This window comes from Mercenaria mercenaria, chromosome 1, assembly GCF_021730395.1.
Source record: "Mercenaria mercenaria strain notata chromosome 1, MADL_Memer_1, whole genome shotgun sequence".
In the NCBI taxonomy this organism is placed as follows: domain Eukaryota; kingdom Metazoa; phylum Mollusca; class Bivalvia; order Venerida; family Veneridae; genus Mercenaria; species Mercenaria mercenaria.
Genome location: NC_069361.1, coordinates 60,868,697 through 60,895,171, shown reverse-complemented (window position 1 = coordinate 60,895,171; position 26,475 = coordinate 60,868,697). Strand labels below are relative to the sequence as shown.

Genomic DNA, 26,475 nt, shown 5'->3' with positions numbered 1-26,475 from the left:
AAACATGTGAAAATAGGTCACTAGGTCAAAATCAAGGTCAAATTTCATTTGGGAACACAAAACTATGCATGTGGTCCAAATTTGAAGCCTGCACCTTCATAAATGTGAAAGTAGATCACTAGGTCAATCTCAAGGTCAAAGTTTATTTCGGTATACAAACCTATGCATGTGGTCCAAATTTGGAGGCAGTAGCTACAGAAATGTGAAAGTAGGTCACTGGGTCAATCTCAAGGTCAAAGTTCATTTCAGTACACAAAACTATGCATGTGGTCCAAATTTGAAGGCTGTAGCTATAGAAATGTGAAAGTAGGTCACTAGGCCAAGATCAAGGTCAACTCATGTCAATGTTCATCTAGCCACTCAAAACTATACATGTGGTCCAAATTTGAATGTTGTAGGTTATGGACAAGAAGATTTTTAAAGTTTTTCCCTATATAAACCATGTGACCCCCAGGGCAGGCTATATTCGACCCTATGGGGATAATTTGAACAAACTTGGTGGGGAACTACTAGATGATGCTACATTACAAATATCAAAGCCGTAGGCTATGTGGTTTTGGACAAGAAGATTTTCAAAGTTTTTCTCTATATAAGTCTATGTAAACCATGTGACCCCCAGGGCGGGGCCATATTTGATCTAGGGGAATAATTTGAACAGTCTTAGTAGAGGACCACTAGATGATGTCACATACAAAATATCAAAGACCTAGGCCCTAAGGTTTTGGACAAGAAGATTTTCAAAGTTTTTCCCTATATAAACCATGTGACCCCCAGGGCAGGGCCATATTTGATCCTAGGGAAATAATTTGAATATCTTGGTAGAGGACCACTAGATGATGCTACATACCAAATATCAAAGCTTTTCCCTATATAAATCTATGTAAATTATAAAAATAAACGAAGGACCATAACTCACTCAAAAATTGTTGAACCAGTCTGATTTTCAGGGGGACACAACTAGGGTACCAATACATCATTCTGACAAAGTTTGGTCAAAATCCCCCTATTAGTTTATGAGGAGATGTGATAACGAGAAATTGTTTACGGACAGAAGGACGACAGACCACGGACGCAGAGTGATTTGAATAGCCTACCATCTGATGATGGTGGACTAAAAATGTTGATGGACGGACGACTGACAATGGACAACACACGAAGGACATTAAGCGGTCACAAAAGCTCACCATGAGCCTTTGGCTCAGGTGAGCTAAAAAAACAAAAAACAAGAGCTGTCTCCATAGGATGACATATGCCCCCGATGGCACTTTGAATGAGTAGTTATGGCCGATGTTAGAGTTTAGGACCTTTGACCTACGGAGCTGGGTCTTGCGCGCGACATGTCGTCTTACTGTGCCACACATTCATGCGTAGTTATTTTAAAATCCATGCATGAATGACAAAGATATGGACCGGACACGCCCATCAATGCACTATCATGAAAAATGACCTTTAACGTCTAAGTGTGACCTTGACCTTTGAGCTACGGACCTGGGTCTTGCGCGTGACACGTCGTCTTACTGTGGTACACATTCATGCCAAGTTATTTGAAAATCCATCCACGGTTGACAAAGATATGGACCGGACACGCCCATCAATGCACTATCCTTTAATGTCTAAGTGTGACCTTGACCTTTGAGCTACGGACCTGGGTCTTGCGCGCGACACGTCGTCTTACAGTACTGTGGTACACATTCATGCCAAGTTATTTGAAAATCCATCCATCGATGACAAAGATATGGACCAGACACGCCCATCAATGCACTATCCTTTAATGTCTAAGTGTGACCTTGACCTTTGAGCTACGGACCTGGGTCTTGCGCGCGACACGTCGTCTTACTGTGGTACACATTCATGCCAAGTTATTTGACAAGAAATCACAGAGTGATCTTGGCGCCCACCAATGTGCCATTTTCAGTGTTCCAAATTTCAAGATTTATTGACTAGCTCAAGGTCAAATTTCATGTGGTCCAAATCTGAAGGTTGTAGCTACAGAAATGTGAAAGTAGGTCACTAGGTCAAAATCAAGGTCAACTCATGTCAAGGTTCATCTCGCAACTCAAAACCATACATGTGGTCCAAATTTGAATGTTGTAGGTTATTGACAAGAAGTTTTTAAAAGCTTTTCTCTATACAAGTCTATATGAACCGTGTGACCCCCAGGGCGGGGCCATATTTGACCTTAGGAGGATAATTTGAACAAACTTGGTAGAGAACCACTTGATGATGCTACATTAAAAATATCAAAGCCATAGGCTTTGTGGTTTGGACAAGAAGATTTTCAAAGTTTTTCCCTATATAAGTCTATGTAAACCATGTGACCCCCGGGGTGTGGCCATATTTGACCCTAGGGGGATAATTTGAACAATCTTAGTAGAAGACCACTAGATGATGTCACATACAAAATATCAAAGCACTAGGCCCAGTGGTTTTGGACAAGAGGTTTTTCAAATTTTTTCCCTATATAAGTCTATATAAACCATGTGACCCCCGGGGCGGGGCCATATTAGACCCCAGGGAAATAATTTGAATCATCTTGGTAGAGTACCACTAGATGATGCTTCATACCAAATATCAAAGCCCTAGGCTCTGTGGTTTTTGAAAGAAGATTTTCAAAGTTTTTCCCTATATAAATCTATGTAAATTATAGAAATAAACAAAGGGCCATAACTCACTAACAAATTGTTGAACCAGTCTGATTTTCAGGGGAACACAACTAGGGTACCAATACATCATTCTGACAAAGTTTGGTCAAAATCCCCCTGGTAGTTTCTGAGGAGATGTGATAACGAGAAATTGTTAACGGACGGAAGGACGGACGGACCACAGACGCAGGGTGATTTGAATAGCCCACCATCTGATGGTGGGCTAAAAAATCTATTCTAATAGAAAAAATCTATTTTTAGAAACTGTGACCTTGACCTTGACCAAATGGCATTAAAATGACCTTTTTATCACAAAAAAAAGAAAAAAAGAAAAAAAAAATGTTTTGGATCTCAGTAGAAATTTGAACAGACGCTCTAATCTGACTAAAAAGTAGCTTTAGACCACTGCGTCACCGTGGAATTTTCTAAGTGTAAAGATTATCCTGACCTTGAACTTGACCCCAATGACCCCATATGCAATCCCAATCTTGGTTTTAAGCTACCTATAGGCCAAGTTTAATTTCAACAAGCAAATTCGATGAATTGGTATCCCCCGCCGAAAGGGTATATCCACCAAAAAGTTAAGGATGTTACTAAGAAGCAAATAATTTCATTAGTCAAAATCCATTTAACAGAAAATGCCTTTTTTTTTGGTGGGGTGGGGGGACAGCGGGGGTGACCGAGTGAGGGTACAAAACTTCACATTTTGATTATATTGATGAAAAATTAAAAATAAAACAAGAGGGCCAAAATGGCCCTATATCGCTCACCTGTTATCATTGCACTTAAGGACAAGAAGGTCAAACAAGAGCTGTCGGATGACAGCGCGCTCGACTATTCGAAGAATTGATTGAAGAATGGGGTCAAAATATTTCCATAGATTTTCAGACTAAACAAAAAAATGGATTAAACAAAAAATGTTCCTGTATTTGTGGATTTCGATTAGTCTTGCACTAAATGGCAATGTGTGACCATGATGGCAAATATGTTAAGTTATATGTTAGGCAGAACATGGACTTATATGAAAAATTTAACTAATTTCTAAGTCCAAAAAGGGCCATAATTCAGTCAAAATAGTTGACAGAGTTATGTACTCTTGCCTACAGATGGAAATCATGTTGATAAACTAGTGTTAAAAGTTTCAAAGCCACAGTTCAAACAGTTTTGACAAAACGCTGACTTGTAAGAAAAATTGAACAAATTTCAAAGTCCAAAAAGGGCCATAATTCAGTCAAAATAATTGTCAGAGTTATGTACTCTTGCCTACAGATGGAAATCATAATGATAAACAAGCGTTTAAAGTTTAAAAGCCATATGTCAAATAGTCTTGACAAAACATGGACATTTACAAAACAGAACCAATTTCCAAGTTCAAAAAGGGCCATAATTCAGCCAAAAAAGATGAGAGAGTTACATACTCTTGCCTATTGATAGAGACTATTATACTGAACAAGATATAAAAGTTTCAAAGCCATATGTCAAACACTTTACACAAAATATAAACTGGTACGAAAAACTTAACCTAGATTTCTAAGTCTAAAGGGGCCATAATTCAGTCAAAATGCTTGATGGAGTTATGTACTCTTGCCTACAACTGGACATTGTGATGGTAAACAAGTGTTGAAAGTTTCAAAGCTTTATCTCAAAAGACTTTGTCAAAATGTGGACTGGTACGAAAAACTTAACCAAGATTTCTAAGTCAAAAAGGGGCCATAATTCAACCAAAATGCTTGATGGAGTTATGTACTCTTGCCTACAACTGAACATGGTGATGGTAAACAAGTGTTGAAAGTTTCAAAGCTTTATCTCAAAAGACTTTGTCAAAATATGAACTGGTACGAAAAACTTAACCAAGATTTCTAAGTCAAAAGGGGCCATAATTCAGTCAAAATGCTTGACAGAGTTATGTACTCTTGCCTATAACTGGACATGGTGATGGTAAACAAGTGTTGAAAGTTTCAAAGCTTTATCTCAAAAGACTTTGTCAAAATGTGGACTGGTACGAAAAACTTAACCAGGGTGTGACGCCGACGCCGTGGTGAGTAGGATAGCTCTACTTATTCTTCGAATAGTCGAGCTAAAAATCATAATCAAGATCAATCAAAAGAATTATGAGAAAATATAGTTGAAATTTTCTAAAAGTTACTACAAATAAAATTATTTTCAAATCAGGCCAGTAGTTTCTCTGGAAGAAATTAAAAATAAATCTAAGTCCTCAGAAAAAAATGAAAGTCCTAAGGACAGGAACAACAAATGGAAGAATTTAACCAAAATTTAAAAAAATTCTTAAAGGTACAGATATGTCAAAATACACCTAAAAATTGGAGGTACCATCCATGTTGTACCACAGAAAAGTGGTCTCGGTTTTTCCCTACGGCCAATAATAAAAAAGTTTCTTAAATAAGCTATTTATAGTAATATAAAAGGGAAGTAATAAAAAAAATTTATTGTAATTGAACAAAAGGATCTGCCAAATAAAAACAAGAGCACTGCAATCGACGCAAATGCAGAGCAATATACACAAAACAAAGTCATATGACCCCTAAGTGTGACCTTGACCTTGAATTGAGCCATCCGAAACATGCGCTCTGCACATTGTTTCGATGAGGTGAACATTTGTGTCAGGTTTCTTTGAAATCCTTCAAGGGGTTCAAGAGTTACAGAGCGGAAGGGAAATTGCTAACCAACAGACATACAGACAGACGGACACCGAGGCGATAACATAATATGTCCCTTTGGGTGAATAAAAAGGAATCAAGATCTTATGGTGATACAAGTTGTGTGCAAGTTTGGTTAAAATCAAATCATAAACTAGAAAATGCTTTTGTAAAAAAGCGCATGTCTCCCCCAATGCAAAGTCCTATAGGCAAGAAGTCAATAGGGGTCAGGAGCGAAAGTCAAAGAGACACTGATGGTTGGCTGCAATAGGGATAATCTACTTGGCATGTCCAGTCATCCCGCTAAATTTCAACATTCGTGGCTTAGTGGTTCTCAAGTCACTGTTCAGGCTCCTGTGACCTTGACCTTTGATCAAGTGACCTCAAAATAAATAGGGGTCATCTACTCTGCATGTCCAATCATCCTATTAAGTTTCAACATTGTAGGTCAAGTGGTTCTCAAGTTATTTCCAAAAAATGATTTTACATGAACAGGCCACTGTGACCTTGACCTTTAATAGACTGACCTAAAAATCAATAGGGGTCATCTACTCTGCATGTTCGATCATCCTATGAAGTTTCAACATTCTGGGTCAAGTGGTTCTCAAGTTATTGATCGGAACTGGTTATCAATGTTCAGGCCCCTGTGACCTTGACCTTTAACAGAGTGACCCCAAAAACAATAAGGGTCATTTACTCTGCATGAACAATCATCCTATGAAGTTTCAACATTCTGGGTCGAGAGGTTCTCAAGTTATTGACTGGAAATGGTTTTCCATGTTCAGGCCCCTGTGGCCTTGACCTTTAACAGAGTGACCCTAAAATCGTTAGGGTTCATCTACTCTGCATGACCAATCATCCTACGAAGTTTCATCATTCTGGGTCAAGTGGTTCTCAAGTTACTGACCGGAAATGGTTTTCAATGTTCGGGCCCCTGTGACCTTGACCTTTCACAGAGTGACCCCAAAATCTTTAGGGGTCATCTACTCTTTATGACCAATCATCCTACGAAGTTTCATCATTCTGGGTCAAGTGGTTCTCAAGTTACTGACTGGAAATGGTTTTCAATGTTCGGGCCCCTGTGACCTTGACCTTTCACAGAGTGACCCCAAAATCGTTAGGGGTCATCTACTCTTTATGACCAATCATCCTATTAAGTTTCAACATTCTGGGTCAAGTGGTTCTCTAGTTATTGATCGGAAATGGTTTTCAATGTTCAGGCCCCTTGTGACCTTGACCTTTGATGGAGTGACCCCAAAAACAATAGGGGTCGTCTACTCCAGCAGCCCTACAACCCTATGAAGTTTGAAGGTTCTAGGTCAAATGGTTCTCCAGATATTGCTCGGAAATGAAGTGTGACGTACGGACGGACGGATGGACAGGGCAAAAACAATACATCTCCTGGGGGAGACATAATGAAGCTGCTATTGTGCAGACAAGGTCAAAATAGCTAATGTTGGCCCTTTCAGGGGCCATAACTCTGGAACCCATAATGGAATCTGGTTCAAGAAAGGAACCAAGACCTTATGGTGACATAAGTTTTGTGCAAGTTTGATTAAATTCAAATCATAAATGAGCTGCTATTGTGCAGACAAGGTCAAAATAGCTAATTTTGGTCCTATCAGGGGCCATAACTCTGGAACCTCTAATGGAATCTGGCCAGTTGAAGAAAGAAACAAAGATCTTGTGGTGATACAAGTTGTGTGCAAGTTTGGTTAAAATCAAATAATAAATGAAGCTGCTATTGTGCAGACAAGGTCAAAAAAGCTAATTTTGGCCCTTTCAGGGGCCATAACTCTGGAACCCATTATGGGATCTGGTTGGTTCAATAAAGGAACCAAGATCTTATGGTGACACAAGTTTTGTGCAAGTTTGGTTAAATTCAAATTATAAATGAAGCTGCTATTGTGCAGACAAGGTCAAAGTAGCTAATTCTGGCCCTTTCAGGGGCCATAACCCTGGAACCCGTACCGGAATCTGGCCAGTTCAAGAAAGGAACTAAGATCTTATGGTGATACAAGTTGTGTGCAAGTTTGGTAAAAATCATATTATAAATAAAACTGCTATTGTGCAGACAATGTCAAAATAGCTCATTTTGGCTCTTCAAGGGCCATAACTCTGGAACCCATAATGGGATCTGGCCAGTTCAAGAAAGGAACCAAGATCTTATGGTGATACAAGTTGTGTGCAAGTTTGGTTAAAATAAATTCATAAATGAAACCACTATCGTGCAGACAAGAAATTGTTGATGCACAAAAATAGCAAATTCTGGCCCTTTAAGGGGCAATAACTCTAGAACCCATGATGGGATCTGGCCAGTTTTCGAAAGGTACTGAGATATCATGCCAATACAAGTTTTTTACAAGTTTGATCAAAACTGCTTGCAAAATGTGGTCTCTATCTTGTTCACAAGAAATTGTGGACGGACGATGGACGGACAACAGACGAAGGGCGATCACAAAAGCTCACCCTGTCACTACATGACAGGTGAGCTAAAAAAAAACAAGAGGGCCATGATGGCCCTATATCGCTCACCTGTTATCATTGCACTTAAGAACAAGAAGGTCAAAAAATCATAATCAATATCCATCAAAAGAATTATGAGAAAATATAGTTGAAATTTTCTTAAAGTTACTTCAAATAAAATTATTTTCAAATCAGGCCAGTAATTTCATGCCCGAAGGATTATATCAGAGGAGGATAGGAGCAAAATTTTGACTGATGAAGCCAAAAGGACAGGAACAACAAAGGGAAGAAAGTAAAAATAAATCTAAGTCCTCAGAAAAAATATCTAAGTCCAAAGGACAGGAACAACAAAGGGAAGAAATTTAACCAAAAAGAAAAAACTAGATGTGTGTCTATAGGACACAGGTGCTCCCACTCCTGCCATTGTAACATGGTTTAATGACTCAGGTTAAACAATTCTTAAGATGTTTGCAACACAAACTTTTAAGAACCTTATGTGTATTTTTCACTTAGTTGGCCATAACTCTGGCCTAGCTGAGTAAAATCCTAAAGAGAACACTTCATAGGCTAATGTTTTATGATTCTAGGTCAAGTACATTTTAACATACATGTTTCACAAACTTTTTTTTTTTGAGTTAGTCTGGACAAGAAGTCCGGTCTTGTGTAGTGAAATTATGACTGTGGGTAAAATATTTTCGGAGCTACGCGCGACAAAACATTAAAATGACAATTTTTTTCTAGGTCAGGGGCCATAACTCCTACAATACTGAATTAGGGCTGTCATTGATTGGGTCTTTGGCATATCGACGATACCGATATAACGGAAGACAAATATCGACGATACATCGATTATTAAGTTAGATTAACAACCTATTTGTTCATGGGCATGCTATATACCTTCTTGTTAATGTTATGTTTAGTTTTATTGCCTATTTTTTATATTACTGTTTGATTGTGTCGTATTTGTATCTATGAAATAAACAAGAGGGCCATGATGTCCCTTTATCGCTCACCTGTTATCACTGCACTTGAGGACAAGAAAGTCCTCAGAAAAAATATCTAAGTCCAAAGGACAGGAACAACAAAGGGAAGAAATTTAACCAAAAAGAAAATAAAATTCTTACAAGGTACAGATATGTCAAAATACACTTAAAAATTGGAGGTACCATCCATGTTGTACCACAGAAAAGTGGTCTCAGTTTTTCCCTACAGCCAATAATAAAAAAGTTACTAAAAATAAGCTATTTATAGTAAAGTAAAAGGGAAGTAATTTAAAAAAAAATTATTGTAAGTGAACAAAAGAAGGATCTGCCAAATAAATCGGTTGACATAAATGAAATTTCAGATCAGTATCTTCATTAGTTACGGAGATATACCCATTTTAATTTGAAATAAAGGGAGGTAATTTGACATAAAATCAGTCCATAGTTATCTGCCCTGATTGGCTCGGTCCAACTAATGACAATCATGAAATTTCAAATAAGTCCTATAAGTACTTTCTGATATAAATCCATTTTGATTACAATCAGGGGAGGTAATCAGATATAAAATAACTCTGAACCTACGCTTGGATCTGATTTGTCATGGAATCCAAGAATTATTGTTGTTGAAGTTATTTTGGAAGTTTGTATCAAATAAAACCATAAATGAAGTCTCAATATGGCTGCAAAAGCCAAAATAGCCAATTTTGGACCTATAAGGGGCCATAACTCTGGAACCCACGAGAAAATCTGGCCAGTTCAAGAAAGGAACCAAGATCTTGTGGTGATACAAGTTGTGTGCAAGTTTGGTTAAAATCGAATCATAAATGAAGCTGCTATTGTGCAGACAAGGTCAAAATAGCTAATTTTGGCCCTTTCAGGGGCCATAACTCTGGAACCCATAATGGGATCTGGCCGGTTCAACTAAGGAATCGAGATCTTATGGTGACACAAGTTTTGTGCAAGTTTGATTAAATTCAAATCATAAATGAAGCTGCTATTGTGCAGACAAGCTCAAAATAGCTAATTCTGGCCCTTTCAGGGGCCATAACTCTGTAACCCATAGTAGAATCTGGCCAGTTCAAGAAAGGAACCAAGATCTTATGGTGATACAAGTTGTGTGCAAGTTTGGTTAAAATCAAATCATGTATGAAGCTGCTATTGTGCAGACAAGGTCAAATTAGCTAATTCTGGCCCTTTCAGGGGCCATAACTCTGGAACCCATAAGGGAATCTGGCCAGTTCAAGAAAGGAACCAAGAGCTTATGGTGATACAAGTTGTGTGCAAGTTTGGTTAAAATTAAAATCATAAATGAAACCACTATCGTGCAGACAAGAAATTGTTGACGGACGGACGGACTGACAACGGACGACGGGTGATCACAAAAGCTCACCTTGTCACTATGTGACAGGTGAGCTAATAAAATAAATGAAAATTAATGAAATCTTTTATACATCTTCATTGTGCCTTCACTCCTCTTTTACATTTATCCTACTTTACAACCTAGTAAACTATAATACCAGGCACTGGAGTTGGGTTTCAAACAGCTAAAATTCTGCATTTCTCTTCCACAGATATCTATTTATTTATTAAATTAATTAATTTATTTATTTACAATGTTTTTATTTATTTTTAGCCTGTTTCATACCCTGTCTAATTTTTACCTTGCACTTACATTCGGTACTGGCACCGCGTTTTTTTTTTTTGTTTTCTTTTTTAACTTCTGCCCAAGTTTTTGATGGGCCTCAAATTTGTAGTGTTTGACTGTTTGTTTGTTGTACTGAAAGGCATGTTTAAGCAACACCCTGTGTTTCTACGAACCCAAACAAAGCTTTTCTTTCCGTCTTTTGACCCTTTTTCCACTATTTAAGCCGGCGACGGCTTCCTCTTCGGCCATCTTTGATTGTTATTGTTACGGGCACTAGCTAAATTCTGTACCTTTTACTGAGTGATCAGCTATATGCGAACAAGTAAAAAGACCAGATTGATGTAGAAACAGTATATATACACTATGTTTTTACATGCACAAACAACGAAGCGACCTTTCAAGACAGGACAACGTAACTTTTTGCAAATATATTCTGAAGTTGAGCCCTTTTTACTTCTACCCATATAGGTAGTGCCGGCTAGTTGGAAAAGACTGCTACGGTACAAGTTTAGACATGACCTTTTTTGACAACTTCCATTACTTACGGCACATTTTTGCAGGCAGAAAAAGTTGTTTTAAAGGGTCTGAGTGTTTATCTAGACAGTTGTTTTTTCTCTCTGTAAAATATCAATTTTTGAAAATGGGAATCGATAATTGATCGACCAAAAAATATCGTAGATACATCGATATCGTTTCTATCAATGACAGCCCTATACTGAATGAATCCTTATGTGAAACCCCAGGTGCACAACTGCATATGCTGACCAACATTCCTGTAAACTTTGGGGACTCTAGGTCAAACACTTTTGGAGCTACGCGCAACACAACATTAAAATGATCAATTTTTAACTAAGTCAGGGGCCATAACTCCTACACGTCTGAGTGAATCCAGACGTTAAACCTCAGGTGCACAACTGCACATGCTGACCAACATTCCTGTAAACTTTGGTGACTCTAGGTCAAATACTTTTGGAGCTACGCGCGACACAACATTAAAATGACCAATTATTTTACTAATTCAGTGGCCATAACTACTCCACAACTGAACGAATGCGGACGCAAAACCCCAGGTGCACAACTACACATGCTGACCAACATTCCTGTAAAGTTTTGTGACTCTAGGTCAAATACTTTTGGAGCTAGGGGCGACACAACATTAAAATGACCAATTTTTACAAAGTCAGAGGCCATAACTCGTACATGACTAAATGAATCCGGATGCGAAACCCCAGGTGCATAACTACACATGGTGACCAACATTCCTGTAAAGTTTTGTGACTCTACGTCAAATACTTTTGGAGCTACGCGCGACATAACATTCTCGGAAGGACAGACAAGGGTAAATCTATATGCGCCCCCCAAAAGTGGGGGCATAAAAAGGTTCACACACAACTCTTTACCAGGTAGAGATGGGTCAAAATACATCTAAAAATTCAATGTAACATGCATGTTGTACCACAGAAAAGTGGTCTCGATTTTTCCCTACGGCCAGTAATAGAAAAGTAACAATATACAGTGAAACACCGCTCGCTCGAGCATCGATGCCTCGAGCACCCGGGCTCGCTCGAGCAATTCATGTGGTCCCGGCCGATTTCCTTCTATTTTTTATGTGATATTACCATGGCTGGGTCGAGCATCGATAACTCGATCGCTCGAGCATGACACCTGGTCCCTGTGTATTAATTAACTCTTTGTTGCTTCTGGATAACTCAAGCAGAGGTGTCAAAATTTTTCACACATTCGGCGGTCAGAATGTATCGGTTAATTAAACATTTTCACACACCGTGAGAAATGCGTAGTCTGTTCCCAGACTATCTTAAATGTTTGTTTGTCAGTATATTTGATCTTATGATGAGATTAATTATTGATAAAAGCTTAAAGAAAAGTTTTATTGATCAAATAATTATCAATTACTAATTACTTAAAGCATCTTTTCTGCGGGATCGAGAAGATAGTTATGAGATCTTAGTATTTTAATCAGCACTTGTTTGCATGCAAATTAAGGAAATAATATAGCGTTTTATAAAATTGAGACGAAAATTATGATATGCACTTGTTGATGAATGAAAACAAGAGGACCATGATGGTCCTGAATCGCTCACCTATCCCCACATGACCCAGTGTTGAACCGAGTATGACGTCATTATTTCTATTATTTGACATAGTGACCTAGTTTTTGAGCACATGTGACCTAGATATCATCAAGATAAAAAATTCTGACCAATTTTCATGAAGATCCATTGAAAAATATGGCCTCTAGAGAGGTCACAAGGTTTTTCTATTATTTGACCTAATGGCCTAGTTTTTGAAGGCACGTGACCCACTTTTAAACTTGACCTAGATATCATCAAGGTGAACATTCTCACCAATTTTCATGAAGATCTCGTGAAAAATATGGCCTCTAGAGAGGTCACAAGGTTTTTCTATTTTTCGACCTACTGACCTAGTTTTTGACCGCACATGACCCAGTTACAAACCTGACCTAGATATCATCAAGCTGAACATTCTCACCAATTTTCATGAAGATCCGGTGAGAATATGGCCTCTAGAGAGGTCACAAGGTTTTTTCTATTTTTAGACCTACTGACCTAGTTTTTAACCCCACGTGACCCAGTTTCGAACTTGACTTAGATATCATCAAGGTGAACATTCTGACCAATAATCATGAAGATCTCATGAAAAATATGGCCTCTAGAGAGGTCACAAGGTTTTTCTATTTTTAGATCTACTGACCTAGTTTTTAACCCCACGTGACCCAGTTTCGAACTTGACCTAGATATCTTCAAGGTAAACATTCTGACCAATTTTCATGAAGATCCATTGAAAAATATCGCCTCTAGAGAGGTCACAAGGTTTTCCTATTTTTAGACCTACTGACCTAGTTTTTGACCGCACGTGACCCAGTTTCGAACTTGACCTAGATATCATCAAGGTGAACATTCTGACCAATCTTCATGAAGATCCATTGAGAAATATGGCCTCTAGAGAGGTCACAAGGTTTTTCTATTTTTAGATCTACTGACCTAGTTTTTGACCCCACATGACCCAGTTTCGAACTTGACCTAGATATCATCAAGGTGAACACTCTGACCAATATTCATGAAGATCTCATGAAAAATATGGCCTCTAGAGAGGTCACAAGGTTTTTCTATTTTTAGATCTACTGACCTAGTTTTTAACCCCACGTGACCCAGTTTCGAACTTGACCTAGATATCATGAAGATGAACATTCTGACCAATTTTCATGAAGATCCATTGAGAAATATGGCCTCTAGAGAGGTCACAAGGTTTTTCTATTTTTAGACCTAATGACCTAGTTTTTGACCCTACGTGACCCAGTTTCGAACTTGACCTAGATATCATCAAGATAAACATTCTGACCAATATTCATGAAGATCTCATGAAAAATATGGCCTCTAGAGAGGTCACAAGGTTTTTCTATTTTTAGACCTACTGACCTAGTTTTTGAACCCACGTGACCCAGTTTCGAACTTGACCTAGATATCATCAAGGTGAACATTCTGACCAATTTTCATGACGCTCTTATGAAATATATGGCCTCTAGAGAGGTCACAAGGTTTTTCTATTTTTAGACCTACTGACCTAGTTTTTGATGGTACGTGACCCAGTTTCGAACTTGACCTAGATATCATCAAGATGAACATTCTGACCAACTTTCATAAAGATCCCATGAAAAATGTGACCTCTAGAGTGGTCACAAGCAAAAGTTTACGGACGCACGGACGCACGGACGCACGGACGGACGACGGACGACGGACACCGCGCGATCACAAAAGCTCACCTTGTCACTTTGTGACAGGTGAGCTAATAAAAAAAAAACAAATCTTAGTTGTTTCTTCACATGTGCCATTTACAAATTACATATTGAAACGTCTATCAACAGATATCTTTTGTAATACAAGTTTCAAGTTTATTTTCTTATGTTTGGCCCATATGGGCATCAACATTTACATTTTTTTTTTGAATGTCACAAGTATGTTATTATTACGCATCACCATTTACTCTGCAAACGGTCCCGATGACAAATGGTAAAACAAACTTTAGTTTTCTTCGTAGGTTGGTCAATGTTTGGGTCGCTCGAAACCATGGATAACTCGAGCATTTTGCTCATCCCCTTGCGACCTCGAGCAGGCGGTGTTTTATTGTAATCTATTTATAGTAAAAACAAAGGGAGGTCATTCTTAAAACAAGAGATCACAGAGTGATCTTGGCACCCACCAATGTGCCATTTTTTAGTGTTCCAAATTTCAAGACTTACTGACTAGCTCAAGGTCAAATTTCATTTCCGTACGCAAAACTGTGCATGTGGTCCATGCATGTGGTCCAAATTTGAAAGCTGTAGCTTTTGAGAAATGTGAAAGTGGGTCACTAGATCAATTTCAAAGACAAAGTTCTTTGTACACAAAACTATGCATGTGCATCAAGTTTGAAGGCTGTAGGTTGAGAAATTTGAAAGTAGGTCACTAGATCAATCTTAAGGTCAAAGTTTATTTCGGTACACAAAACCATGCATGTGGTCCAAATTTGATGCCTGTACCTTCAAAAACTTGAAAGCAGTTCACTAAGTCAATGTCAAGGTCAAAGTTTGTTTCAGTATACAATCCTATGCATGTGGTCTAAATTTGAAGCCTGTAGCTACAGAAATGTGAAAGTAGGTCACTAGGTCAATCTTAAGGTCAAAGTTTATTTCGGTACACGAAACTATGCATGTGGTCCAAATTTGAAGGCTGTAGCTTGAGAAATGTGAAAGTAGGTCACCAGGTCAAAATCAAGGTCAAATTTCATTTCGGAACACGAAACTATGCATGTGGTCCAAATTTGAAGGCTGTAACTTGAGGAATGTGAAAGTAGGTCACTAGGTCAATGTCAAGGTCAAAGTTTTTTTTTCGGTACACAAAACTATGCATGTGGTCCAAATTTGAAGGTTGTAGCTTGAGAAATGTGAAAGTAGGTCACTAGGTCAATGTCATGGTCAAATTTCATTTCGGAACACAAAACTATGCATGTGGTCCAAATTTGAAGCTTGTACCTTCAAAAATGTGAAAGTAGGTCACTAGGTCAATGTCATGGTCAAAGTTTTTTCCAGTGCACAAAACTATGCATGTGGTCCAAATTTGAAGGCTGTAGCTACAGAAATGTGAAAGTAGGTCACTAGGTCAAAGTCAAGGTCAACTCATGTCAATGTTCATCTTGCCTCTCAAAACTACACGTGTGGTCCAAATTTGAATGTTGTAGATTATTGACAAGAAGATTTTAAAAGCTTTTCCCTATATAAGTCTATATGAACCATGTGACTCCCGGTGGCGGGGCCATATTTGACCCTAGGGGGATAATTTGAATAAACTTGGTAGAGAACCATTAGATGATGCTACATAACAAATATCAAAGCCCTAGGCTTTGTGGTTTGCACAAGAAGATTTTCAAAGTTTTTCCCTATATAAGTCTATATAAACCATGTGACCCCCAGGGCGGGGCCATATTTGACCCTAAGGGGATAATTTGAACAATCTTAGTATAGAGTTCTGCCGAGGACGCGTTTTTGCGCCATTGGCGCGAAAAAAATATGAATGGCGCACAAAAAATCGGCTAGGTGGGCCTTTGGCGCGCCAGTAAAATCTAAAAATCAAACCCGATAACGATCGCTAGTGTGCCGGTCTTTTACGGAATTTAGATATCTCCAAGGGAGATCACTGCGACGGATCTATTAAAATAACGCGTTGTGATAATTGCACCATCGAAATGGCAACCGCACCGAAGCGAAAAGCCACTTTGCTTGATTTTTTCGGTTCTCCTGCCCATAAGAAATCGAACAAAACTTCAGTTACCACGGAGAAAGATAAAAACAATAATAATAAATCAAACGAAAGTGACACTTCAGCGAAAGATACCGCTGATCAGTCAACACTGACCTCAGAATTAACGAATGATCCGACCCCCACCCAATCTAGTAGTACTAGTAGTAATTTGAGTAAATCGACTTCTGAGCCCGAAAACAGCGGTGAAAAATTAAATAAAACGTCAGAAAAACGGAGCTTTCACAAAAACTGGTTGATTGACTATACATGGCTCAGTTACAATGAAAATGATAATGCTATGACATGTACATTGTGTGTAAAGCATAAGAAAAGTAATGCTCTCACCACAGGTAAATGTAACAATTTTAAAACTTCAACATTGTCTAGGCATGCAGAGAGTAGTGACCATAAAGCAGCAGCCACTGCTAAATCAATGACTGGTACTCTAGAAAAATCAGTTGAAAAGGTTTATGATGAGAAGGAAAAGGCTGTAGTGAAAGCATTGAAAGTAGCATTTTGGATGGCTAAAGAAGACATATTTATCACAAAGTTTGAAAGCTTTCTGTATTTACCCTAGAATGCCCTGATATTAATAAGTTGAAAACCGGACAGAGTGTTACTTATAAGTCTGACATATCAGCCATTGAATTTATTCAGTCAATCTCTTCAGCAATCCGGAAGAGTGTATTAGAAAGTATCGATAGATCTCCATTTGTAAGCATCCTCTGTGATGAAAGTACAGACATTGGAGTGAAGAAAAAATTAAGTGTATATGCTAGAGTTGTTAATCCAGAAACATTTCAGGCAGCTACACTCTACATCTGTAACAAAGAGATAGACAGTGGGACAGGTAAGGGTATATATGATGCCCTGAACAATGCTGAGGAGGTAAAGGGTATACCAAGAGAAAAGATTATGGGTCTTGGATCATATGGGGCCAAGGTGATGACAGGGATGGGCCAGGGGCTTACAGGATATATAACAAGGGACAATCCCATGATGCTTAACTATCACTGTATAGCACATCGTCTTGCATTGGTAACATCTCAGGCAGCTGATGAAGTTCAGTTTTTAGTGGATTATCAGAGGATTCTTACAGGAATATTTTACTTCTTTAAGTCTTCTGCCAAAAGAACACATGAGTTAAATGAAATACAAAATGTACTGAGTCAACCCAATTTGAAAGTTAAAGAAGTACATGAAGTGAGATGGATGTCTGTTTTTATTGCAGTTGAAACAGTGTACAAGATCCTTGACTCACTGATAACATTTTTTGCCCAGGACAAAGATGCAAAATCTAAAGGATATGCTAAGAAAATGGTTCAGTATGACTTCATAGCAACAACATATATGCTTATGGATGTGTTGCCTATAGTTACAGAGCTGTGTCTTCTCTTTCAGAAAGCTGATCTTGATGTGAGTCTTGTGAAAGTTAGTGTAGACACATGCAAGAAGGAACTTTCTCACATTAAAAATGGTACACAAGGTAAATCCCCACACCTTCAGAAATTAGTCAACGAGGATTTGAAAACTGACAAGGGTAAAGTGGTTTTCAAAGCAAATCACATAGTTCAGGGCAAACAGAACATTGATTCAATCAAAGTAAAGTTCATTGACTCTATTCTTAGCAAGTTAGATCAGAGATTTCCTGAGAATGATAGCAACATCATGTATGCTTTTGCTGTGCTGTCCATGAGACCAATTAGCTTCTGTTCAAAGGAAGATCTTGAAACATGGGGAAATGAAAAACTTGAGATACTCATCAAACAGTATGGAGAGAAAAAGGAATCAAAACCCACTGAGTACCAGCCCATCGTTACAGTAGAGCCTATTATTATACCAGATGAAACCAGGAAAGAATGGGACCAATTAAAACCACTTGTACTGCAAGAGGGATATCCTAGAGATAAAATGTCCACTCTTTGGCGCTTGATCCAACAGAACTATAAAGACAGATTTCCAAATCTTATCAAGTTAGCAGCCCTGGCCCTCACAGCTCCAATCCATACCTCTGATTGTGAAAGAGGATTTAGTTCACAGAATCAGGTGAAGACATCATTGAGAAACAGAATTGGTTCTGAAACAGTTGACAATTTACTGATGATCAAAATCCAAGGAGGAAAGTTAGAGGAGTTTGATTTTAGTGTGCCACTGAAACTATGGAGAGAGAAACAGAGGAAGCTGTTTAGTAGTTACAGAAAGGAATAATTGATAATTGAGTTATACTGAAAATAAAATGTTTTACAGTTAAGTGTGATTTCAGTTCATATCTATTTTGCACCAATCAGGTTTGTTTTGCAAGTCATAACCTGTATTTGAGGCATTCAGCTGATGGCAGTGAGTCAATAGTGATTATAGGTGAGTTTTTAAACACAAAATTTGTATGGCCCAAAATATTTCAGAACGGCCCCATGTTTTCAGCATAGATGGGCCATGGGCCCATTGCGCTGAAAACCTCGGCAGAACTCTGTTAGTAGAAGACCACTAGATGATGTCACATGCAAAATATCAAAGCCCTAGGCCCTGTGGTTTTGGATAAGAGGTTTTTCAAACCTTTTCCCTATATAAGTCTATTATATAAACCATGTGAACCTGGGGCGGGGCCATATTTGACCCCAGGGATATAATTTGAATCATCTTGGTAGAGGACCACTAGATGATGCGTCATACCAAATATCAAAGCCCTAGGCTCTGTGGTTTTGGACAAGAAGATTTTCAAAATTTTTCCCTATATAAATCTATGTAAATTATAAAAATAAACAAAGGGCCATAACTCACTAACAAATTGTTGAACCAGTCTGATTTTCAGGGGGACACAACTTGAGTACCAATACATCATTCTGACAGTTTGGTCAAAATCCCCCTGGTAGTTTCTGAGGAGATGCGATAACGAGAAATTGTTAACGGACAGACCACTGACGCAGAGTGATTTGAATAGCCCACCATCCGATGATGGTGGGCTAACAAGGGTGCCTCATGGCAATGAACATTTGTGCCAAGTTACATCAAAATCCCTCCATGCATGGAGAAGAAATGCTCTGGACAAAGTCATTCTTAAATTTAACCTTTGACCTCTAAGTATGACCTTGACCTTACACCTAGGGACCTGGTTCTTGCGCATGACAATCCGTCTCATAGTGGTGAACATTTGTGCCAAGTTTCATCAAAATCCCTCAATGCATGAAAAAGAAATGCTTCTGACAAAGTAATTTTTGCATCTGACCTTTGGCCTCTAAGTGTGACCTTGACCTTAGACCTAGGGCCCGGGTTTTGTGCATGACATGTTGTTTCATCCAGGGAAATATTTGTGCTAACTGATACTTAAATCCTGTCTTGCATGACAAAGTTATAGACCGGACAGGAAAAAAATCCTATTGATACTTGATCTCAGAGTGTGACCTTGACCTTTAAGCCAGGGTTCTGGGTTTGCGCATGACATGTCGTCTCATCATGGGAAACATTTGTGCCAAGTAATATTAAAATCCCTTCATGGATAGCAGAGTTATGGACCGAACAGGAAAAAAAGCCCCGCTGACCTTTGACCTTGACCTTTGAGTCTCATCATGGGGAAATTTGTGCCAAGTAATATTAAAATCCCTTCATGGATGACAGAGTTATGGACCAGACAAGAAATTGCAGACAGACGAACGGACGGACGGAAAAGTGCATTCCTATAGTCCCCCGAAACTGGTTTTCAACCAGTAGGGGACTAATGACCGGTTTTCTACAAAAACCTGGTTAAAAAAGTTTTTTTTCTTTGGTGTGTGTTTGAGAGGGATGTTATGTGGCAAAGGGTGGGGGGTTGGAGGGTATCTGCACATCAACGATGATTACTAAGGCACTAGATACTCAAGTGAATTGTAGCATGGGGTTGGGAAGGAAGGTGGTGTGGGAGTAATGTGGATTGTTGCACTCCTTAATCTACTTTATCACCAACCACCTTTATTCTAAATTTAAAGTCATTTAAGTTAAGTTATGTTCCAGACACAAAATACAAAGGGTTAAATTTGTGACCTTAACCTTTGACCTACCGACCAAACTCATGCACTCTGCACATCGTCTTAATGCTACCTACCTACATGCCAAATTCAATGTCAATACCCTGAAGGGTTATCAAGTTATGCTCTGGAAACAAAACATGACAGAAACACTTGACCTTGCTGTAACCATGACCTTTGACCTACCAGCCTAGTGCATCCACTTGAATGCTACGGCATAAACTAGAAGTACATTCTGCATGCCCACGGGCAGAATGTCGAGCCCGCCAGCACCTTTGTCCTCTAAGTTTGACCTTCACCTTAGACCTAGGGACCTGGTTCTTGCGCATGACATTCCGTCTCGTAATGGTGAATATTCATGCCAAGTTACATCAAAATCCCATCCTGCATGAAGAAGAAATGCTCCGAACAAACTTCAATTTGACCTTTGACCTCTAACTGTGATCTTGACCTTTGAGATAGGAACATGGGGTTTGCACAAGACACTCCTTCTCATTGAGGTAAACATTCATGCCAAATATAAACAAGATTGGTCCATGCAGGTCAAAGTTATGGTCCGGACAAACTTCCATTTGACCTTTGGCCTCCAACTGTGACCTTGACCTTTAAGATAGGAACATGGAGTTTGTGCATGCCACTCCTTCTCAATGAGGCAAACATTCATGCCAAATACAAACAAGATTGGTCCATGCATGTCAAGGTTATGGTCCGGACAAAATCGGATGGACAGACGCACATACACGACCCGCCAAAAGTGATGACAATATCGTGCTCACCACAAGCAGGCTCGACAAAAATAACAAGAGGATCATTGACAAGGCTTCAAGTGTGTTTGTATAAAGTAATGGTACAAGTACAGAGTTAGGTTTATATAAATATCAAGGTTCTAGCTATTATGGATTCAGAGCAGAAGATATTTGAAGTTTCTTTTATATTAGCCTAAATTAAATCTATATCATACACACGGGCATGGGCATATTTTAATCTAGGGCAATAATTCGAACAATTACAGTAGACAGTCAAACCACGATTATCACAGGCCAAATATCCAAGAAAAATTTCAGTAAAATTGTCTTAAAACTGGGCCTGCTACTTCTGACAAGAACATTTTTTAAGGCGCTGCCCTCCAGATCGTGGACAACAAAAAAGACAAGATACCCAAATGGGCCTAAGTTGCTCACCTGAAGAGGACCTTAACCATCTGACCTTTAAAGGAGCCAAGCACACCAAATTGAACAAATTTATGAGAGGACCTTATGTTGATACTACAAACCAGGTTTAATGAAGATCTATTGAGCAGTTCATGAGAAGTAGTCATTAAAAGTTACTTTTACTTTTAGCCCTATGAACTCCTAAAAGGGGCCAACTCTGAACAAATCTGAGAGAGGACTTTGTAATAATTAGAGATTTTTCTAGAGCAGAACAGCAGGGCGCAGTGCCCTGCCCTTTTTTAGTGGCACCATTCTGCCTAAATCGCCGCCCTTTTGCCTTTCTTCTGTGCCCTTTTGAACTTTCAGCAATGCTCCTTTGACCCTTCAGCAGTTAATTATTTCTAACCAAACTGCCTACCACTCTTTGACAAAATATCAGACGTCCCAAATAACTGTCAATTAATACGCAGATATGACACTCGCCGACTACACACAGGTGCTGTGTGTTTGCCCAATGCGTGTATACAGTAACAGTAATTAAAAACGATTAAAGAAACGATAACAGACTGAATCGTAACATACAACAAAAGGGCCATGATGGCCCTATATTGCTCATCTGAGTTTAGTTGCTTCCTTGAACAAATTTCTTTCCTAAAGCTTCAAAACCAAGAGAGTAGGTCAGTAGGTCACATTCATGGTCACTGAAAGTCAGTATTGAGATCTGCGTGCAAAACTGTACATGTCATCCAAATTTCAAGGCAGTATTTTAAACAAGAGTGTCATTGACCCTAAAGCGCTCACCTGTGTACAGGGTTTAAAGTGTGTTTGACTACTGGGTCATGTGGGGTCAAAAACTAGGTCACCACTCAGATCAAAGGAAAAGCTTTTTCACACTGTAGAGGCCACATCTATGACTCTATCTTCATGAAACTTGGTCAGAATGTTTATCTTGATGATTCAAAAGCCAAGTTTAACAGGTGAGCGATAATAGGGTCATCATGACTGTCTTGTTAAACAGATTTCAGTAGTTATCTTGAATTATCTTTTCCATGACCTACTCACCTAGTTTTTGTTAGTGAAGCTTCAGCAAAAAAATTTGTTCAAGCAAGCAACTAAACTCAAGTGAGCAATATAGGGCCATCATGCTCTTTAAGATACAGCCTTGAAATTTGGATGACATGTTCAGTTTTGCGCACCGATCTTAATACTGACTTTCAGTGACCTACTGACCTACTTGTTTTTAGCTCACCTGAGCAATACTAATGGTGAGCTATTGTGATCACGCTGTGTCTGTCCGTCAGTCGTCAACAATTGTGTTTAAAAGACATCTCCTCCATAACCACTGAATGGATTTTGATGAAACTTGGCATGGATGTTCCTTGGATGGTCCTCTACCAAAGTTGTTCAAACGGTTCCGCTTGGTTGCACATAGGGGCCGCCAGAGCTAAAAATAGAAAAATCTTCAAACGACATCTCCTCCTAAACCGATCGTCCGATTTTGAAATAATTTCACACAAATGGTCCTTATATCACCCTCTACCAAGATTGTTCAAATTATCTTGATTCGTCAAAAAAACTTGGCCGCCATGGGGCGTGGTCACTTTTCTCTCTATATATATATAGCGGAAACTTTAAAAATCTTCTTGTGTGAAACTGCTTGCCAAATTTTAGAATTATTTTACACAAATGGTCCTTGTGTCATCCTCTACCAAGATTGTTCAAATTATTTTGATCTGTCAAAAAACATGGCCGCCAGAGGGCATGGTCACTTTTCCTTACATGTATATAGTGGAAACTTTAAAAATCTTCTTGTGTGAAACTGCTGGCCCAATTTTAGAATAATTTTACCCAAATGATTCTTGTGTGACCCTCTACCAAGATTGTTAAAGATTGTTCAAGATTGTTCAAATTATTTTGATTTGTCAAAAAACATGGCCCTAAGGTCAAGAAAAATGGCCACGCCCCTGTGTCTGACATGTACTTACTATAGGCTTTTATGTTATTATCTTCTTCCCTGAATCAATAATAGCTAGAGTCTTGATATTTGGCTTGTGATATCAGATTTGTAATGTCTACCATAATTGTTCAAATTATTGCCCTAGGTTCAAAGGCAACATACTTAATATCAAAAGCCTAAGCCTTGCAGTTTCAGGCAAGAAGATTTTTAAAGGTTTTTTCCTATATAAGTCTATGTCAAACTTGAGACCCCCGGGCTGGGCCTCTTTTCAACCCAGGGATATAATTTGAACAATTTTGGTAGAGGACCACAAGGCAATGCTATATACCAAATATCAATGGCCTATGTCTTATGGTTTTAGACAAGAAGATTTTTTAAGTTTTTTACTATATAAGTCTAAGTAAAATTTGTGACCCCCTGGGCGGGCCTCTTTTCACCCCAGAGGCACAATTTGAATAAACTTGTTAGAGATCCACTAGGTAATGCTACATACCAAATATCAAAGGCCTAGGCCTTGAACTTTCAGACAAGAACATCTTTATTTTTTTTCCAACATAAGTCTTGTTAAACTTGGTACCCCCAGGGCAGGGCCTTTTTTCACCCTAGGGGCATAATTTGAATAGTTTTGGTGGAGAAACACTAGGAAAGGCAACATACTTAATATCAAAAGCCTAGGCCTTGCAGTTTCAGGCAAGAAGATTTTTAAACTTTTTTTTTCCTATATAAGTCTATGTAAAACTTGAGACCCCTGGGCAGGGCCTCTTTTCATCCCAGGGGCATAATTTGAACAATTTTGGTAGAGGACCACAAGGCAATGCTACATACAAAATACCAAAGGCCTAGGTCTTGTGGTTTTAGACAAGAAGATTTTTTAAGTTTTTTACTATACAAGTCTATGTAAAATTTGTGACCCCCGGGGCGGGGCCTCTTTTCACCCCAGGGGCACAATTTGAGCATTCTTGATAGAGGACCATAAGATGACGTCACATGCCAAATATCAAGGCTCTACACCTTGCGGTTTGGGACAAGAAGACTTATAAAGTTTTTCATTTCGGTTGCCATGGCAACCAGAATTCTGCATGGAATTAAATTCTTTCAAAAATTTTGAAAGTGGGCCACCCAAGGATCATTCCTGTTAAGCTTGGTGTAATACTGCCCAATGGTTTTCAAGAAGATTTTTTTAGAATTTGTTGACAGCCGCACACCACACAACGGACACTGAACGGTCACAAAAGCTCACCATGAGCCTTTGGCTCACGTGAGCTAATAAACAAGAGGGCCATGAAGGCCCTGTATCGCTCACCTGACCTACTGACCTAAAGATCATCAAGATTAACATTCTGAACAAGTTTCATTAAGATATGGTCATAAATGTGGTTTCTAAAGTGTTAACTAGCTTTTTCTTTGATTTGACCCGTTGACCTAGTTTTTGACTCCACATGACCAAGATTCGAACTTGACCTAAAGATCATCAAGATTAACTTTCTGACTAAGTTTCATGAAGTGGCCTCTAGTGTTCAAAAGCGTTTCCTTTGATTTAACCTAGTGACCTAGTTTCTGACCCATCCTGACCCAGATTTGAACTTGACCTATAGATCATCAAGATCAACATTCTGACCATGTTTAATTAAGATATGGTCATAAATGTGGCCTCTACAGTGTTAACTAGCTTTTCCTTTGATTTGACCTGGTGACCTAGTTTTTGATCCGACATGACCAAGATTCAAACTGGATCTTGAGACCATCAAGATTAACATTCTAACCAAGATTCATGAAGGTACAGTCATAAATGTGGCTTCTACAGTGTTAACAAGCTTTTCCTTTGATTTGACCTGGTGACCTAGTTTTTAATCCCAGATGGCCAAATATCGAACTCATCCAAGATTTCATTGAGGGTAACATTCTGACCAAGTTTCATTAAGATTGGGCCAAAATTGTGACCTCTAGAGTGTTAACAAGCTTATCCTTTGATTTCACCTGGTGACCTAGTTTTGACCCCAGATAATCCAGTATCGAACTCATCCAAGATTTTATTGAGAGTAACATTCTGAACAAGTTTCATTAAGATTGGGCCAAAATTGTGACCCCTAGAGTGTTAACAAGCTTTTCCTTTGATTTGACCTGGTGACCTAGTTTTTGATCCCAGATGATCCAATATCGAACTCGTCCAAGAGTTTATTGAGGGTAACATTCTGACCAAGTTTCATTAAGATTGGGCCAAAATTGTGACCTCTAGAGTGTTAACAGTCGAATTGTTGACGACGGACGACTGACGACGGACACAGGGTGATCACAAAAGCTCACCTTTCAGCACTTCGTGCTCAGGTGAGCTAAAAATGTGACCCCTAGGGTGTAAACAAGCTTATTCTTTGATTAGACATGGTGACCTAGTTTTTGACCCTAAATGACCCAGATAAAAATTCATACGATATTTCATGCAGACAAACATTCTGACCAAGTTTCATGCACATCAAATGAACAAGTGTTAACACGCTTTTCCTTTGATTTGACTGGGTGACCTAGTTTCTAACCCCATATGACATAGTTTCAAACTTGGCCTAGGAACAATCAAGATAAACATTCTGACCAAGTTTCATAAAGATTGGGTCATAAATGGGGCCTCTAGGTTGTTTACAAGCTTTTCCTTTGATTTGACCTGATGACCTAGTTTTTGACCCGAGATGACCTAGTTTCGATCCAGGCCTAGAGATCATCAAGATAATCATTCTGTGCAAGTTTGTATCAAATCAAAGCATAAATGAAACCTCTATATGGCTGAAAAGGCCAAAATAGAAAATTTTGCCCCTTTCAGGGTCAGTAACTCTTGAACCCATGATGCATGATGCCAATACAAGTTGTGTGCAAGTTTGATTAAAGTTGTTTGCAAAATGTTGTCTCTTATCGTGTTCATAAGCCAAAAATAGCATATTCTGGCCCTTTAAGGGGCCATAACTCTGGAACCCATGATGGGATCTGGCCAGTTTTCGAAAGGAACCGTGATATTATGCCAATACAAGTTGCGTGTTAGTTTGATTAAAGTTGATTGCAAAATGTGGTATCTAATAGCAAAGGGTCATAACTCTGGAACCCATAATGGGATCTGGCCAGTTTTCGAAAACCGAGATATTATGCCAATACAAGTTGTTTGCAAGTTTGATTA

General features: G+C 38.8%; 1 protein-coding gene across 1 annotated transcript; it reads left to right on the top strand.

Moving 5' to 3' along the window:
• Positions 1-16,153: 16,153 nt before the first annotated feature.
• LOC123566247 (zinc finger protein 862-like) lies at positions 16,154-18,417 on the top strand. Its single transcript, XM_045360190.2, has 2 exons — positions 16,154-16,717; positions 16,867-18,417. Exons 1-2 carry the CDS (start codon positions 16,154-16,156, stop codon positions 18,415-18,417), a joined length of 2,115 nt encoding a protein of 704 aa, XP_045216125.2.
• Positions 18,418-26,475: the final 8,058 nt, after the last annotated feature.